The 18,395-nt window shown below is 45.5% G+C and overlaps 1 protein-coding gene across 4 annotated transcripts; it reads right to left on the bottom strand.

Moving 5' to 3' along the window:
- Window positions 1-189: 189 nt before the first annotated feature.
- On the bottom strand, window positions 190-13,568 carry exoc1 (exocyst complex component 1). Of its 4 annotated transcripts, none has more exons than XM_086224663.1 (20): window positions 13,411-13,568; window positions 12,595-12,726; window positions 12,389-12,519; window positions 11,809-11,968; window positions 11,565-11,582; window positions 10,547-10,734; window positions 10,229-10,456; window positions 8,855-8,987; window positions 8,663-8,772; window positions 6,838-6,987; window positions 5,395-5,503; window positions 4,743-4,787; window positions 4,203-4,366; window positions 3,864-3,977; window positions 3,371-3,450; window positions 2,528-2,756; window positions 2,246-2,429; window positions 1,032-1,231; window positions 714-908; window positions 190-618 (listed from the first exon to the last, which is right to left on the bottom strand). In XM_086224663.1, exons 2-20 carry the CDS (start codon window positions 12,716-12,718, stop codon window positions 466-468), a joined length of 2,715 nt encoding a protein of 904 aa, XP_086080789.1. In that variant the 5' UTR covers window positions 12,719-12,726; window positions 13,411-13,568; the 3' UTR covers window positions 190-465. The 4 variants fall into 4 exon arrangements, with proteins under 4 accessions (XP_086080789.1, XP_086080790.1, XP_086080792.1 ...); XM_086224664.1 differs by having other exon boundaries at window positions 13,366-13,468; XM_086224666.1 differs by lacking the exon at window positions 4,743-4,787 and having other exon boundaries at window positions 13,411-13,559.
- Between the last annotated feature and the right edge of the window lie 4,827 nt (window positions 13,569-18,395).

The raw sequence follows: 18,395 nt of genomic DNA, 5'->3' as shown, positions 1-18,395 counted from the left end.
AGCACTGGAGAGAAGACAGCGACTGACTGATGGCGGTTTATTGGAATTTGAGGGGGCAAATGGTTGTGTGACCCCCCCCCCCCCCCGACTAATCACTGACTTTGGTTTCAGTTGTCAATTTGAACCTCATCGGACGGTGTCTGTGTCGGTAGTACACACTCCTCACAGCACGAGACCAGATTCACATGGGTTGGCAAGTGCAGCTTTATTAAGGACACGCGGCATCAAGAAATCAATAAAAATGAGTCTGATACACAATAAACTACGTAGTGTTGCAGCTCAAAGCAACGAGATCCTGTTGTCTGTACAAAACATCCGCACGGGAATGGTGGAAAAAGAAATCTAATCAGTCCTCACAAAGACGGCTGTACAATTACACAGTTTGTCAAGACAGCAAAACAAGGGAGCTTGAGAGCAGGCTTCAGCCAGAGGGAGGCAGTAGTGGACCACCAGCAAAACCCAGCACTAATGAGACTGGGCAATGCTGGAAAAATACTCCAACATGTCCTGGATGGTGAACTCCATGGTGATCCCAGAGCCAGGATAGCATCTGCCAATCAAATCTTCAAAGTGCTTGTACTGACGAATGAACTCGTCTTGCATGGAGTGCCATACGACCTGGCGGAGAAAATCAGGAAAATACCAGTTCAGAAAGCAGAGGGGAAACGGGCCACTACTGGGCCGAGTCTCGGGGTGCGAGCTACATTCCTCACCTGTAGCAGACTCTCTTCTTCACACAGATGCTTGTCCACCTTCTTGTACAGGTTGTCCAGTCCCTTTTTAACCTCTTTGCCGGGGTACTCCTTGATAACTTTGCGCAGTTCTTGTTTGTTGAAGGCCAGCTGATAGCTCACCTCCTCCTCTCGGATGCCCTGAGCAACGCGGGCTTCAACTCCCTCGAAGAAATGCTGCAAGGGATTGACAACAGTTAACCGATGCTGACACAAATACGCCAGCCGCTAAGTCACATGGTCTGATGGTGTGATTTAAAAGGCTTTGATTTGGTCACCACGCGCACACTTGGACCTTACGTTGAGTTTTTCCAGAGGCTGGCCCAGGGAGTTGATAACGTAGCACTGCAGGTGGTCGGTGTATTTGTGTTTGGCCTCCCGCCTCTCTGCGTCCAGGCAGGAGATCTTCAGACGGGACAGTGTTGAAAAGATGTGGTGGAAATTCTCCATCATCACAACATCCCGTGGCGTCTTCTGGCTTTCATTGGCAACCTTCTCCACTGGGAAGACACTTCATCATTAGAATGTTGGGCCCCATTCATTCAAGGTTTTGTTTTTTGTTTTTTTTAAAAACATGATTTAGTCTTAGTCTTACAGACCAAAAGAAAGACAATTCTGATGACTATTAACTATTAATTAAGTTTCTGCACCCAACATCTCTTGTACAACTGGCAAGCCGTCAATCATCCAAGATTGTAAAGACTTCAATGTTACAAGAGGTAAACAACAGATGTCAGGAGCAGTGAGTCTAAAATGGCCATCAGGCTTTGCCTCCTTTGTGTACACATGAACTAAACTTGTGAATATAATCACTAATAGATGTCTTGTGTCTCCACATCTTTCAGATTCCAGAGTCGGCCATGTATATTTGGCTCGAATCTTATTAAAACCCACATCAAAACTGTCCAAAAAGGTGCGTCTACAAACTCTCAAACATCATTGTCCAGTATAATCGGTGTCTCCTCTAACTAGCTGCACGCTCGGCTAGCCACAAACGCCGCGACTTCAGCTAAATGTACTTTAAAACTTCCTCTTTGACGCGACAATGAACGAGGGCGAGTGAGTCGGTTCTAGTGAAGTCGCCAGTTGGTCCCACTCACAGCTACCGTGACCGAGCGATGAAGGTCCAGAATTACACATCAAAATATGATTCGTTTTTGATCTTAAATCCAAGTGTCTGCTGATGACTAAACACAAAGCTGGATAAAGAAGATGTGGATTATACTGAACGACACGTTTGCGAACACAAGCTTTTGGACAGTTTTGCTGCTGTTCGTAGTCGGTGGCCATGGTAACCATTAGCTTCAGGCTAAATATACACATTCTGTCAGTATTCTGGAGTCACAAAGAGAGGTGCAGAAGTGAAAAGCGCACTTTTAAGCTGAAGATTCCTGCTAGTGAGCATTTCAGAGGCAACACACACTTTTTAAGAACATCACATGTGAGGGAGACCCTCTGTTCCTGGGTGTCACATCGGCAGGACAGCCCACCCGCGCCTGTGCCAGAGTTCTCACCATTCATGAAGACAGCCCTGATGAGTTTTACATAAGCTTTATCCAGGTCTCCTCGCCGCTCTGCGTTACGGAAGATAGTCTCTGCCAGCTCAGCAAACTCCTCAAAGCCAGTGACAAACAGCAGGATACCAACTTTAGTTTTCTTTGAAATCTTCACCTCCTCCATCTGTCTGATCTGACCGGACTGCGACAAGAAAAAAAAGCAGATATTTAGGAAACTCATCACCAAACACACCGGAGCCCAGCCAAGCATGTGATAACCAGAAGACTTTCATTACTCACAATGCATTTATCGAAGTTTCTCTTGACAGTGACCAGCACGTTTCCCAAAGTCGTGCTGAGGTAAGAGGCGGGGTCGACGTTTTCAGCTGTCCACACGTGGTGACTCATCTTCACCAGCATGTACAGAGAGTTGAAGCTGTCAATCTTGTCTCCTAAAGCGATGAGGCTGTTGAGTTCTGTCTCGATGCTCTGGAAGATTTTGTTCATCATCAGCCGCACCATGTCTTTACTTCAGGTGTGAGGAAGAGGGGGACCAGACGGAGAAAAGGAGCAGGAAGGTTATGCATCCGAAAACTATTTCTGGCCTTAGGCCCTGCGTCCACCAGAGTCCTTGTTCCTGCAGCCAGTTTGTCTTTTTTAAATTGTATTCAATGGGAGTGCTGGGTTTTATGCTACGCCACAAATGCTAGCAGCGTATTGTTTCTAATCTCCTACAGATTAAAAATGTTTAACTTTGGTGTAAAAAGCAGCACTTGTCAGACATCCGATCACAGGTGAGGAGGAGCTGGACAAAGGCCGCATTGGAGGAGCGCAAGAACAGGACAACTGAACTCGTCAAAACCTCATGATCCCATACAACCTGGCAGTCTGTCTTTTCTCCTCCGCGGCTCAGTCCGTATTTGTCCCACGGCGAGGACAGTAGGAAGTAGCTGGTGCTGACATTTTTCTGTTGAGCAAACAATTCTGTATTCTCCAAAGTTCTGTCAAACACAGCTGAACTTCTGCAGGAGAGCATTTGGTGTTTTCAGCCAGAAGAACCGACGGCTCTGGTGGACACGGGCCCTTGACGCATGCAAACATTCACAGCGAAGCTACTGCAGCTGATGATGTGTTGCTACTCACTCTGATGACAAGGAGTGTCTGTGTTCCCCCTGGGGAGGCATTCTCGACTGTGTGCCACCATCAAATTCCTCTGTTTCAGGCTGACAGGGCAACAGATATACATCACCATGAATGTTTAATACCTGCTGACATGTATCAACCATCTGGGGCTCATCTCTTATTGCTGTACTATTTCATGCTGTCTAGGGAGCCACCACACTTCTTCTACTGGATTGCTCCCTTGACACTTCAGGTTACTCCAGACCACATGGCAACTTTTCTTTTTTGAAATATAATTTTTTTTTTTTAGTCTTTTTATTAAAGATAGTTACAGTGAAGAAATGACATGAGGAGGGATGACATGCAGAATAGGACCCTGGGCCGGAGTCGATTCCCTGGTTCCCTGCGCAGCCTTGGCCAATGTGGTATGCATTTAAGCAATGTGCCACCGGGGCGCCCCCTTACAAGGCAACTTGATAATGCCGCTCCTTCCACTGCGAGACCACACACTCACCTGAGCAAGAGGAGGCGTGACCGTTGGGTGCTGCTGCAGCTTGAAGAACTTGCTGATGAAGTCTTGCTCTGCCAGACACAACGGCTCCAGCTCGCTGAGGACCTGCTCAAATATCTGACAAAAGAAATATTGCATCAACACATGCACAACGTCCGGCCCAGAGTCCACAAGGCATCACTCATAACTGGCGAACAGCAAGGGCACAGTACTCTGAAAACAAAAGCTGCCATTTTTAACACCTGCTTTTCATTGGAAAGTTGAACAAAAACGACTATACGGACCCGGGGACTGCCTTCCATCCCACACGTAACGGTTTGATAGAATCTGTGGGAGTGTCACCTTGTCAAACTTGGTCCTGTCAGCCACGTCCAGGTCGGAGGCCGACATGTTGCCCATGTCCAGCAGTGAGGACGACTGGGAGCGCCGACTGTTGGACCCCTGCACCGTCAGCTTGTTCAAACTTGAGGTGGAGCCTGTGAGCTTCCCAGAGCTGCCGTGAAGACCTACGTACAGCAAACACACCGTGATTCAGCTCCATGATGAGTGAAATAAGGGATCAGGGCTGACAAACTTTCAAATCAACACGTCTTCTGACCTTTACTAAACTCACCAGCACATCTAGGTCAGTTATCACAGCATTTAAAAAAAGAAGTCAATCCTTTAGATACTAATGGATAACTTTAATGGAAATGAATGATACAGCAGGATACATTTGTAGATAGAACAACACAAGCCAAAAAGGAACACCGATGAGCATTAAGTGCACTGGTTTCAGATAGAGCAAAGGATCTTTTCAGTGCAGTTACGGAGGGCACGGTGGTGAAAAGCAGAGTGGGTCATTGATAGTGGATAATGGCTCTACCCTGGTGTCATACTTACTTTCCGTTTCCTGTTTGAGTGCACTCTCTTTCCGCGGAAGGGTGGCTGCAGCCAGTTAGAAAGGCAGGCATCAAAGAAAGAGAGAGGTTAGGCTCCAGACATGCAGCATGGGAGGGGCGAGGAGGCTAGATGTTAGATAGCTCAGATAAAACCTTTGGAAAACAAATTCTTCTTTTGTTTTCAGAAGGAAAAGCTAAGAAAAGCAGATTTCTATTGTCATAAACAATGCCAAAAACCAGAATTCAACCAAACGGTCTACTGAGATTTTAGAAGGATTAGAGGAATTTGCATATGAGGGCATTATACAGAGGGCAGAGCAGACGTCATCATCACAGTGTAACGAGCAGCACACGTTAAATAAGAGATGTCTTTGGGGAGAGGCGAGGTGGGCAGAAGGCTGTGAAGGATTCAGGGCTCGTGTCGATATTTATGTGACTTTTGCATTAGGCTCTCTGCAATGGTGCAATATAAATAAACAGACAGAACAACAGATGCGGAATGCTTCAACATGCATCCCCAAACACTGGTGTTATTAAATGGTTATGATCACACACATTTAAACGAACCACTCATCTCACAGGCGGGGAACTAAAGACAAAAACTCAACACACATAAAGGGACAAACACTTTCCTGCAGTCCAGTGAGTCTTACCAAACTTGCCCTTCGCCTCCTTGGTTGTACCCGCCATCTTTATCTTGGCAACCTCAAAGAAGTCTTTGATTTCCCTTTCATACAGTCTGCTCATATAGTCGACGTAGGTCTGGGGAAAAAAGGGAGAAAACCAGAGTTTTGAAGATTACAAATTCTCTTTCCATATAAGAGTTTTCAGGCGCCATATTTGAATTAATTTACATTTACAGCCTCACACCTGAAACCACTACATACTTATTTCTATGACAATCCATCCATCCATTTTCTACTGCTTATCTTGTTGAGGGTGGTGGGGGTGGAGCCTATCCCAGCAGCCTTCCCCCTGGACAGGTCACCAGGCCATGGCAGGGCCAACACATAGAGACAGACAACCATTGGCCCTCCCAGCCATGCCTACGGTCAATTTAGAGTCTGGATTAACCTGGTCCCTCTTGATGTCTTTGGACTGTGGAGGAAGCCGGAGTACCAGAGAGAACCCAGCAGGAACAGGGAGAACATGGAGACTCACACAGAAAGACCCCGTGATGGAGCCGGGGCTCCACCCACAACCTTCTTGCTGGGGGGCCACAGTGAGGACCGCTGCTCCACCGAGCCGCCTCATGTTATAAAGGGTTTCACCATTTTCTATAAAGTGTGTTTTAGTTTCTTGAAAAGCACTTAAGCATAAAATGTATTTTGTTATTATTATTATTACATATTTTATGCCGTTCATGTGCGTGTCGGTGTGAACAGGACGCAGTGCGTCTATTCTGTGGTCAGTTCCATAAAATATTTGAGAAGGAAAATTAATACCAGGGATGTCTTGGCTTCGGCCAATGACGAAGTGAAACTACTAACAGTGGCACAAGTGGGTAGAAAATGGCATTGACAAGATCGTTCAGTTTTGGCTCTGTACTCAGTGTTGTGATGTAATCAGGACGCAGGACAATGGTGGCAGCGTCCTGGACTTGTCAGAAACAACTGGGCCGTATAGTACACAAGCTTTAGCAGTCTGCTGGGAGTTTCCCATGTGTAAATAACGTTTGTTGGAGCGAGGCTGTAGTGCCTTGATCAGAGCAGAAGTCTTCACACTAATAAAAAGCTCCTAACACAGACAACAAGGCAGCGACGTCTGTAGTTCCTTATCCACGCCAAATTAAGCTGTGATAGTCGAAGCTGATGTCAACTGTGCCAGGAAAGAGTCTCGTGATATGCCAACATTTCTGGGCCATCTGCTCGCCCCGTCAGCTTAGAGTGACCACGTCATTGTGTTCAGAGGTCTGCTGTTTCACACCTCCAGTCATCACAACACGGCAACAACAGAGTTCGGAAACATCTGGTGTGTTTTCAGGCTTTGAAAAGGCTGGAGTTGCGTGGATGCAAACATATTTCAGGTTATGGGTTTGGAAGTAAAACCTTGGTGAGGTTGTAGCCTGAGTGTTGAGGGTTCTTAAGAGTACTGACCCTGGAGAGGCCCTCGTACTTCTCCCTGTGGGTGTTCTTCAGCCACTCCATGAGTTTTGCGTAGCGCAGGAGGTCCCGGTGGAGTAGGCTGTGTTTGGGCAGGGTCAGCTCGGCTGTGTGCTGGGACAGCGTGGAGCTCTGGTCGTGGCCCTGGATGAGACAAAGCCAGGACACAATCAGCGACGTACTTAAAAATAAAGACACATACAAAGCCCATCCTGTACTTCTGTTACCACACCACTCATTAGGAAGATTTACCTTGGTTCCTGCCACCAACACTTGCTGGCATGTTTTCAAGGTAAATTAAGTCCAACATATCTGCAGCTGTGCTCACTGACAAGCTTGTTCAGACACAGATCTCTTACTGGCATACCCATGTCCTTCTCTTTTCATTTCAGTGTTACGCTTGTTCAGTCTCTAATGGTTGCACTACAAGACACATGCACGCAGAGCAGACAGGCACAAGAATGTGTGTTACGATATGAAAGCTTCTTCAACAAAGCCATGGTTAGCACTCAAACATGAAACACCCTTCACCGAGTGGTGACAGGGGGTGAAGCAGGAGGCGCCCCTCCAGCTTTGAGATCAGATGAGATGGTGTTAAACTGTTAGAAACATAGCCCATGCATGAAAATGTGCTGTGGAGGAAGACCTGGGCCGTGTCAAACATTAGCAGAGAGGGGCCGGGGGGTGCTGTGAGGGTACTCACTGGAAGTGACAGACAGGAGGACCTATAGAACTGAGGGATGGTCATTTTGAAGTGACTGAAGTGGTTGAACTGACACAGAGACAGAGAGCAGAGTGGGATGATTCAGGGGGAGCAACACAGAGAAGGAAACGACAGGAGGAAGCCCAGGAAGAGAGTCACAGCTAAAGAGAGCGCAACAGTGAGCCTGGAGGACAATCAGGAGAGAGTGCAGCGCTTCATGGCCCAGCGGACTCACCATAAAGTGTGAGAGGACAAGCGGTCTGGCCCTTGCACCTGCTGAAACACATCATTCCTGACTTCTTTACTTACAGTACAAGCAGGAAAGCTACATCTTCATCTAAGTCTCAGGCACGCGCGAACATAAACCACAAGGTTTGACACACATCGCCTCAGGCTGCGTTTACAGGGCGGCAATATTCTGATGTACATCCGATGACAACAACATTCCGAATAAGACTGTCACAGAAACAGCTCTGCTAACAACCTTAACCTGAACGAGACGTGAAGTGATAACTGGAGAAAGCACCGATGGAGTAGAGATATGGGGAGTATTCACACAAACATCATCTCCTTATCACCACCATGGCCAGAGTTTTCGCTGCATTTTTGTGACCCGTACATCAGTCAAATTGACTTATGGCGCTGGTCCACCTTCCAGTTAAAGTCACAAACTCATCTCTCAACCAAGTTTTTTGCATTATTGAAAACATTAAATGTGCCAGACTCAACAAGACAAAAAAGGTTTCAGGTCAAATTCTACAGGTTGCCGTGGAACGAAGGGCTGTGCTGTGGCTGGGCTTCTTCAGCCGTTCTTCTGATTTTGCACTGTAGCATGTAAACAAGAATATGAGTGGAATTTTCAAAAAGAGACTCATCTAATCACCTTCATTGAAACACTGTCTTTCTATTGCTTTCCAAACACACAGCCGCTGCTTCAGTAAAACTGAAGCACTGAGTGACAGCATACTTTTTGGTGTATTCAACCTCTGTACATTTCAGAACCAGAGACACAAAGACAACAGCAGAAACGTAAGAAAATAAGCTGGGAGTACGTGGTAGAGTACTGCATCTGCTTCCAAACCAGTTCTATCTTTGTGTTGATGTTTGGCCTGTTACCTGGTGAACAAAGACATTGTTGAGGTGGTTGGTGAGGCGACGAGCGAAGGTATCTCTCAGCTCTGTGAACAGGTGCTGTTGCTGCTTCACCGCCATCAGCTTATCATGGCCTGTAGAAGGGAATAACTCACCTAAGTAGGTATGGATTCAGAGAATCAGCATGTAAAGAATAACAAGTTCAAAATAACGCACCTGGTCGGAGGGAAACGTTCATGCACTGCAGCAGAGCCTCAGCAGCGTTGATGCAGGCCTCAATACCTTTTGGGGAGGTCAAGTCTCCATCCTGCAGGGCCCGGATGTGTCCCTTTGACAGGTCCATGTAGTTCTGCATGAGGAATCATGGAGCCGTCAGTAAGTCAAATCCAAAAGCATTAAAAGGAGAGTTGCAAGTGTGATGATATAATAAACAATAATTAAACTGTCATTTTGGACAGTTTTGTTGTTCTTAGTAGTGACTCCCAATTAGCTGCGAGCTAAAAGTGCACCGTCGTATTTTTCAGGCTTCTGAAGTCACAGAGATGTCGAGCAGGGGAAAAAACACTTTTGTGGGATCAAGACAACAAACTGTGAGTTGCTTGGGTGATGCATCGCTGTGGTGCAAAACTTACTGGTGTATCGCTGCGGTGCAAAACTTACTGGTGCATCGCTGCGGTGCAAAACTTACTGGTGCATCGCTGCGGTGCAAAACTTACTGGTGTATCGCTGCGGTGCAAAACTTACTGGTGCATCGCTGCGGTGCAAAACTTACTGGTGCATCGCTGCGGTGCAAAACTTACTGGTGTATCGCTGCGGTGCAAAACTTACTGGTGTATCGCTGCGGTGCAAAACTTACTGGTGCATCGCTGCGGTGCAAAACTTACTGGTGCATCGCTGCGGTGCAAAACTTACTGGTGCATCGCTGCGGTGCAAAACTTACTGGTGTATCGCTGCGGTGCAAAACTTACTGGTGCATCGCTGCGGTGCAAAACTTACTGGTGCATCGCTGCGGTGCAAAACTTACTGGTGTATCGCTGCGGTGCAAAACTTACTGGTGTATCGCTGCGGTGCAAAACTTACTGGTGCATCGCTGCGGTGCAAAACTTACTGGTGCATCGCTGCGGTGCAAAACTTACTGGTGTATCGCTGCGGTGCAAAACTTACTGGTGTATCGCTGCGGTGCAAAACTTACTGGTGTATCGCTGCGGTGCAAAACTTAAAGGTGTATCGCTGCGGTGCAAAACTTACTGGTGTATCGCTGCGGTGCAAAACTTACTGGTGCATCGCTGCGGTGCAAAACTTACTGGTGCATCGCTGCGGTGCAAAACTTACTGGTGCATCGCTGCGGTGCAAAACTTACTGGTGCATCGCTGCGGTGCAAAACTTACTGGTGCATCGCTGCGGTGCAAAACTTACTGGTGTATCGCTGCGGTGCAAAACTTTCTTCCTTTTGATTTCTGTTTTTCCTTAATGTGCAGGACATCAGTAAAATCAAGGAGCTCAGATAGCAGTATTTCAGGAGCTGACACTGTCAGTATGGTACCACATACTTGTACTTGTTGAGTGAACATAGAAAGGATTGTTCCTGACCACTAAGAACTGGATCTCATCCAGCAGTTTGCCGTTGTTGGTGTTGCTGATTTGGATGAGGCGGTTGCTCTGGGAGATCTGGTCCATCTGCTCCTTGACACTCTGGAGCATCTCCTCGTAGCTGCTCAGCTTGCCCTCGATGGTGTCCACCTCCCCGAGGGCCTCATCCAGCAGCTGCATCAGGATATTCACCTGCTTCTCGGACGCCATGATGGACTGAATATTCGCCTTACAATGAAAAATAAATGCAGTTGAATTTTAAGATGAAAGACTTTAAAAACCAGAAATAAACAAACAGATTTCATTTCTTCCGCTCACCCCATCTAGAACCTGCAGCTCTCTGGACAGCTGCTCAGCAAAAGCCTCAGCATTGGAGATGGCGTACTCGCACATCTCCATCATGCTCTCAATGTCCTGCTCTTCACGTGTGCTCAGCTCCTGGTAGTCATCCAGGGCATCCTCGTCGCCCCCGGCAACACTCTGGCTCTCCCCGCTGGGCACTGACTCTGCTCCCAGGAGAAGAGATGGAGATGAATGTGGATGACGTGAGCAACATTCACTTCAAGACACATTCTGGTATCTTCCAATATGTTTTATGGACCTCTTGTGAAGACAGCGGGGACATTAACACTTTCAGCGATGGTGAAGGAGATTTTCAATCATTTCAACTGAGGAGATGTTTGTTACTGAAAAAAAATACGTCTTAAATCAAGACGGGTGTAAATCCAAAGTAAAAAGTCAAGTATGAGGACACGGTGAGTTTGAGTGAAAGCTTCTCAAACTACAGCTACTCCGAAACATCAGGAGAAATCCAAGTGGAAGTAAGAAAGAAAAAAAACTGTGTCTAGTTTGAAATCCCTCGATCAGACAGATGTAGCTGCATTTTTGTGGCTGATCATTGTGAGATGAAGAAAGAACTGAACTCTGGTGACAATGTTAGGTATAATATATATATATATATATATATATATATATATATATATATATATATATATATATATATATATATATATATATATATATATATATATAAATAAAATTAAACAGTAAAATGAACATGTCAGTAAATCATTTTAGGAATTAAAGTGAAATGAACATGAAGCAAGGAGGTAAGGAGTGAAGTAACAATGTGACCTCAATGTGTGTTATGGCGACTGCAAAATCAAATAATGACTTATGCCCATCCTTCTTTAGTAAGAATTTACAGGGGGGGTCGGGGTGTTGGGGGGGGGGTGGAGGTCTCTAATGAGGATGGCATTTCGAGGTAATGGAACAACAATGGAGAGGAGTGAGGGAGGGAGGGAGTGAGGGAGGGAGGGAGTTAAGTCCTACCAACCTTCCGCTTTAGGAAGTTCTGGCCAGAGAGAGTTTCAGAGAGAAAAGTGAGAATAAAGAAGAATTTAACACAGGAAGGCAAAACACTAAGCAGGATACAGAGAAGAGGTTTGAATACTTGAAACATGTGATTAATAAATCAAATAAACCAAAAGCCGACACAAACCACCAGTACACAATCAGCCTGTTGCATCAAGAGAAAAAGACACCCATAGAATTAACTGGTGTTAGAACTGTTTCCGCACCTTCCAGCAACTGAGGACTGACATTCACAAACTCCACCTTCTTCCTCAGGTAGCGCTGGTTCAGCTTCCAGATGCAGGAGATGAAGGAGTTCTTTTCGGCGGTGCTGCTCGCCACCCACCGGTACACCTTCTCAAAGTGAAGGTCAAATTCTGGATTTTCCTGATCCATAAAACATACACAGTACCGAAAGAGGGAGAAGCTTCATGTCATCTGAAGGTTGTCACAGGGAAGTAAATACACTCATAATTCCAATTCTACAAAAGATCAGCTATTGCTGAACAGTCAGGTAAAATAAACAACCTCTCCATTAATGTTGCCTTCATCAAAAAATGAGTTCCGAGTTTGAAAAGACAACCTTCATCCTTCATGGTAAGAACACGATTGTTGTAAAAACTTTTTTTGACATTTCATTCTTTTTCTTTTCAGTTTTTGTGGTGGTTGGTCAAGATCACCCACCGATCTGGAACGTGTTCTGTTTTTTTAGGCCTCTGATTTGACTGCAGCGTGAACGCAGTGATGTCACACTTCTCCATAATGATGTCATTAATTCGACATCTCCCTCCACGATACTTCTCTGACCTTGCTCGCATCTTTGGCATCTACTTCAGTCAGATCTCGGAGCTCCCAGGTGAGCTGTCTCTTGTAAAAGTCACCTTTGTCGGATTTCTTCACCTTAACCACTTTCACCTGCACGGGCCTCTCCGTGGTGACTGGAATCAAGAGACCAGATTAATACAGATAATATCCAGCCACTGCCGTCATTCCTAGGGTTAGTCCCCACACACCTGTGGCGCAAAGGAAGCAGTTCTTCTTTTTCTTGCCCGCCTTGCAAACATTAACAATGCCGAGGAGACGCTCGTCGTTGGGTGTGAAGATGTCCCTCTGGAGGGCATGTTTGATGGCTGTCATGCTGGATGCTGGCATGCAAACAAGAGCAGATATCATCATTACTGTGGCCAAGCGGGACAAAAACATGGATAAACACAGTTATGAGCTTGTGTGAATTACAGTTTTTACTTAAATCCTGTCTATGTTATTTTGCCATTCTGAGTCATTGACAGAGGTTGTCATTTATCTGGTCATTATTATTTAAAAAGACAGCTACAACATCCATATCAATCAATTTGTGGCTCTTGAGAGACTTGTTTGTGGCGTGTTTTCAGGCATCCCAATTTACATTTTTGCTAGGTTGTGCATGTTAGCACTTCAAGCCCTCTCCTAAAGGTAAATACGGGACATTAGCGGCCGGTAGCATCCACTCAGAGTAACCTGAGACGCCTCCGACGAGGATGAACTAGATTATCAGATCTTCTATTGCTAGACTAAAGTATAAAACAGGCGTTTTCATGTTAACCTTCTAACCTCGCTCACCACCAGCGCTGCTGCTGCCGCTGCCGCTGCTGCTGCTGCTAGCTTTCCGAAGCTATCGCTATCCACTGCTAGCTCCACCGGACAGGAAGCGCGTAGCAAACAAGTATAGTGATGACATTACCAACATAAAAACTTAGCCACCGCCTTTAAAATAAATAAATAAATAAATAAAAACCTCAACTTACTGTATTTGTATACTAGCAGAGCTAGAGATTGCAAGGAGCTGTTACCTTGTTTTATGAGCCCAGCAGCTCCCTCCCCACTAAGCACCTCCTCACTTCCTGGTTCTGAGAGGCGGAACTGCTGTCATGTGACAACATCAACACAAACATCCAGTCATCCAGGCACTGAGGCAGAGATGGAGGTGCTGGCGGTGACGCTGTACAGGCGATAGAAACATTTATACAAGGGGACAAATGGACGGATGGAATGAGTTGCAAAAATCGTGTGAAATGGCTCAACCAGACCGGATATCCGGGAGACACTGTGTGTACAACTTTAGGCCGATGAAAACATCTCATCATGGATCATCTTCAGATGATTCAGATTTTGGCTGTTTGCTTTGCCAGATCCATGTCCAGAAAGAAGGGATTAACAGTCACGATCAACTTGGATTCTCAAAGAGCCTCCAATAAAACATGGGGGGGCTGCTACTTTATTAGAAACCTTTTTGAAATTGAACATTAAAAAAAAAAAAAATCATTTCATCCATAACAAAACTTATTTGTTTCATTCATCAATCGCTTTAGGCTCCTTTGTTTTATTTTCTAGCTTTGGCCTTGGAGTGACGACGGATTCATCAAATATCATTACAAAAATCACAATACTGTAAAAAGATGGAAAGAAAGACAGCAAAATTGATAGAAAGATGTGGTCGCTACAGCACACAGATCCCACACCAGTAGGTAGGTCATGAAGAGCATTCCCGATATTCCTGAAGTCCAGAGAGGAGATGGATCTTCATCGGAGTCAACAACGCGAGACAGAGCCGACAGAAAGAGAGCAGCGCATTAACAAGTGATCAGCAGACCACGCCTTGAGATACAACATCTGCATTGGAGTGACTGAGCAGTGACAGAACCAGATGTCCCAGACGGCAACCGTTCCCTGCATTGCCATGTAATTCCTGTCCAATGTGTTTGTCACCCAAATGTCTCTGGACATTATTGTCTTTCCCGCAGGAGCGGGAAAAGATTAACAGTTTGTCAGAGGATATGTGCTACATGACACGCAGCTCAGAGCTGTTGCCATGCTTTAATGTGGTCATAAACGTAAGGCAATATAAAATATTTGTCTTCAGAGCACTTGGTGGAGGCGTCAAATTCAGCCAGCAAGAGCAGGTCTGAAAAAACAACTCCCATCATGCCTTGTTCACAGCATTTTGAATTATTTAAAGGAACCCACCACCTTTTTTTTTTTGGAGAAATACACCTGTTGTTCGTCCTCCCCAGAGCAAGAAACGAGGATGGATTCTCACCTCTTCTCAGTGGTGCATGAGAGCTGAAGTTTGAGGTGCTGCGTCAAATCAATGTGCCCAACAATTTTGCAGGAAAATAGTTTGATAGTTGAAACCTTTGCCATTCAGTCCCCCATCAAGCTGGCTTGCTCTCCCTGCCTCCCCTTCCAGAAGCTTCCTTCTTCAGCTGTTATTAACATTTCCATGTTTCCAACATTCTGTGTTATAAACTGTTTTCTTGTCTGTAACAACATCTACTGCACGTCTGTCCCTCCTGGGTGAGGGATCCTCCTCCCCTCCTCACCCTGAGGTTTCTCCCATTTTTCCCTGTTAAAGGGTTTTCTATGGAGTTTCTCCTCAGTCGATGTGAGGCTCCGAGGGCAGAGGATGTTGTTATGATGCCATGAAGCCTGGAGACAAACTGGTGGTGGAAACGGGCTACAAAGAAAACTGCCTTGCCTTGCCTTTTATTTTATAATAAATCTTACCATAATTATGTGAATGCAGCTGAAGCATATCCGTTCATTATGCGAAGCTAACTACCAGCTGGTCTCTGTGGGTCTCACCTCCCTCATACCAAGAGCACAGAGGGGTATTTAGCTTGTTGTCTAGTAAATAAGCATATTTGAAAGTCTGCACATTGTTTTCTAACAAATGAGCATTTATTTTCCCCTGAAAGTTGCCATGTTTCTTTAGTTATCACTTCTGTGGAGCCGTCTTGTTCAGATGGACCTGCACCATAGAAAAGGCTCTTTGTTAAGATTATTTCCAACTCATCAAAGGTATTTTCTCTACATCTAAAAAAAACAACATGTTGGAAAAAAATATCTTTTTCCTGTCCACAAGCTCAACATACATCTATAAACCACACAAACACAAATATCAAAATAAAAATACACAGACTGCCTTCACCTTTCTGTCTTTCGGGGTTTAGGCATGATTCACCCATCGTTTCTGTTGTTCTGTCCATATATTTTGTGAATGTCAAAGGTCTGTCGTCAGTGCTGACGTTGGTTCTCACAGCGCACTGGTGCTGGCACACACGCAAAAACAACAATTTCAGCTTGGTTGTAATTAATGCAGAATCCCCTTTGCCTTTTGGAAAGTGGGACTCGAAGATATTTAATCGGTAGCCATGTCCTGCCTGTTGTGATTTCAGACGATGCTCACAAGGCTGCAGGTGAGAGGTGTCCCCCTTCCAATGAAGTTGTCAGGTTAGGAGGGCATTGCGCAACCAGGAAGCCCCCGGTGACATGCATGGTGAATGACATGCAAACAAAAGGGCTTAGGTAGCGGCTGTGCAGCGTTAGGGGACGGCGATTACATCTCCGTAATCTACATTTGACATTCACACGGCTGATGAAAGACTGATAGCATTTCCTGTTTCTATGTGGAGTCATAAGCATTTAAGTTGCTATCTGGATGGCATTTGGTGCTGCCCTTTAATATGTTTGCTGCATCAGTGTTGTTTTAGATCCATATTTGTTGCACTTTCACCATCACGGCATTAATAAGTCGTCTTATATAAAGCATGAACACTCACCGTCACTTCTTTAAGTACTCTGCTTCTTTTCAAGGTCACAGATTTTACACAGCAAACAGTTAAATGAAATAAACAGAAAAACCTCTTCAGACACGCATTTGTTCAAGTGTTCTTGGCTGTTGTGCTATTTTCTGTGACTCTTTAGCTCTGGAGTGAATGAATGAAGTGACACCTGACCGCCACCGATTCGAACGCCCGCCTCCCTCCTATGGACCAGAACAATGTGGGCAGCTATAAGGTGACTTGTTTGAAAGTGTTCCCTTCTTTAACCTCCTCCCAAGGTGAGGTCTTCGCTCCTCACTGCCAAATTACACATAAAGAAGAACATGCTGGTCTTTCAAACTGAATGAAGCGCGAGAGCTGCTATTACATGAGCAGTGTTTTGTATAGAGCTCTCTGGTTGTTAGGATGGTGTGATTTTGTTTTAAAGTAATCATGTAATTTCAAATGCGTGGTGTGTGTGACCTTGCAAGAGTGCATTCCGACCTGTTTACATAGAAGTATGTGTAAAAGTGGGAACTGGAGAGACAGAGGACGACGATTATGAATGAATTTAAATGTTGTGAGGGAGATGGATGCAGGACAGAATAACAAAGAAAGGAATTAGGCTTTAATCTGCGTTGCTACCTGTTCATCTCAGCTCATAATAAAAAGCAATTATTTCATAGTTTTTATCAACTTGACCATTTTGATAAGAGTTTTTTAATCGTCATGATCAGGTGGCATTTGCATATTTTTGAAGGAGTTAAAACTGATGTTATCTCCCTTGATGGCATCCGACACAAATGACATCCATCCATTTTCTACCTCTTCTCCTGTTCAGGGTGGTGGGGGGGTGGAGCCTATCCCAGCAGCCTTCAGGTGAGAGGCAGGGTTCACCCTGGACGGGGGCCACAGTGAGGACCACTGCTCCACCGTGCTGCCCACAAATGACAAACTGGATCTAAACCTTCCACACTCTTTGACTGACTCTTTGTGTGAGAAGCAGGTTGTAAATTTATGTTTGACCTCAAATTGTGCCTTTTGCTAGTTTTATTATTCCTGTGAACCTTTTGTTCGGTGTAAGTTAGAAGGAGCCTCACTTTTAGAAAGGGCACCAATCAGAGAGCCTTGTGTCGTTCCTTTTAAGCGTCGGAGGCGCCAGGACTTGGCATGTTGCTTTGTCAGCGGCGCACACATTTCAACTCTGGGGAAGTGAGCGCATCTCAACTGGAAAAATAGCCCTCCTGGTGCACCAGGTGAGGTGTGTGCACGACTTATGATTAAAAAAATGGAGCAGAAGGCATCCACTGACGCCATCGGAGGTGAAGGAGATCTGGGAAGAGGGAGAGCAGGCCTTGGAGGAGGTGGAGCAGATCTGGGAGGAGGTGGCAGCCGATGTTTCCACGTTGCGATGCCGTGTATCTACAAGTCTGACTGATGTGCCCTTTAAATAGCACTTCACACAAAACGCCACTGAACAAAGACCCGCCCCTCCTTGGTCTATGGCGTAGACATCTTTCTGCTGTATAAAAATAGCAGCCACACACCACCATTGTGCCGGACCGGCCTCGTTAATATACTTAAGCTCCTGCCAGAACACAAGTTCATACACTCGTTAAAGGGCACTCGGTGTGACAACATTCTAACAATGATGCTTGCACTTGAGCGGGTGCCACCTTGCGCCATGTTTACGATAAAACCCTTGATTTTAAAGACTTGAGACTTGGCCTGAAAGACCCGTGAGCGTCGCTGGTGGACATAATCTTAGGCTATCATGGCAGATCCAGCATTCTGGAACAATCCGTCCAAGCAGACACAAAAGAGGGTCCATTAGGAGCTGTTACTTTATGTTTGAGAAAATAAATTTCAAGAATTATTCCAACTGCGAAAGCATGTTTTCATTGTGTTTCTCCGCCTGCATCCAGCTGCATATAAGCTATAGTTTTTCTAATAGTGAGAGTGTTTTCATTGAAGGGAAATCCGGGACAGAGAGAGAAAGGGGCCAATTTCAGTAAGTAGCAAGCAGCAAAGCTGCGATCAAATGTTACGACCTCACCACCACAGTCGTTCAGCATTCTCCATTCACCCTTCTAAAGTTGGTCAGCCCCAAAAAGCATCAGGAGTCTGTTAGCCTTCCAGGTCATGGCGTGCGACTAACCTTGAGGAAAACGCTTCACCTCTCATCCAAAAGACATATGCACCGCTTCATCTGTCTTCGGAAAAATACACCAAAA

This window comes from Aulostomus chinensis, chromosome 14 (assembly GCF_037954235.1).
Source record: "Aulostomus chinensis isolate RoL2024-O1b breed Wild chromosome 14, RoL_Achi_v1.0, whole genome shotgun sequence".
Taxonomy (NCBI): domain Eukaryota; kingdom Metazoa; phylum Chordata; class Actinopteri; order Syngnathiformes; family Aulostomidae; genus Aulostomus; species Aulostomus chinensis.
This window is presented reverse-complemented; position numbering and strand designations above follow the sequence as displayed.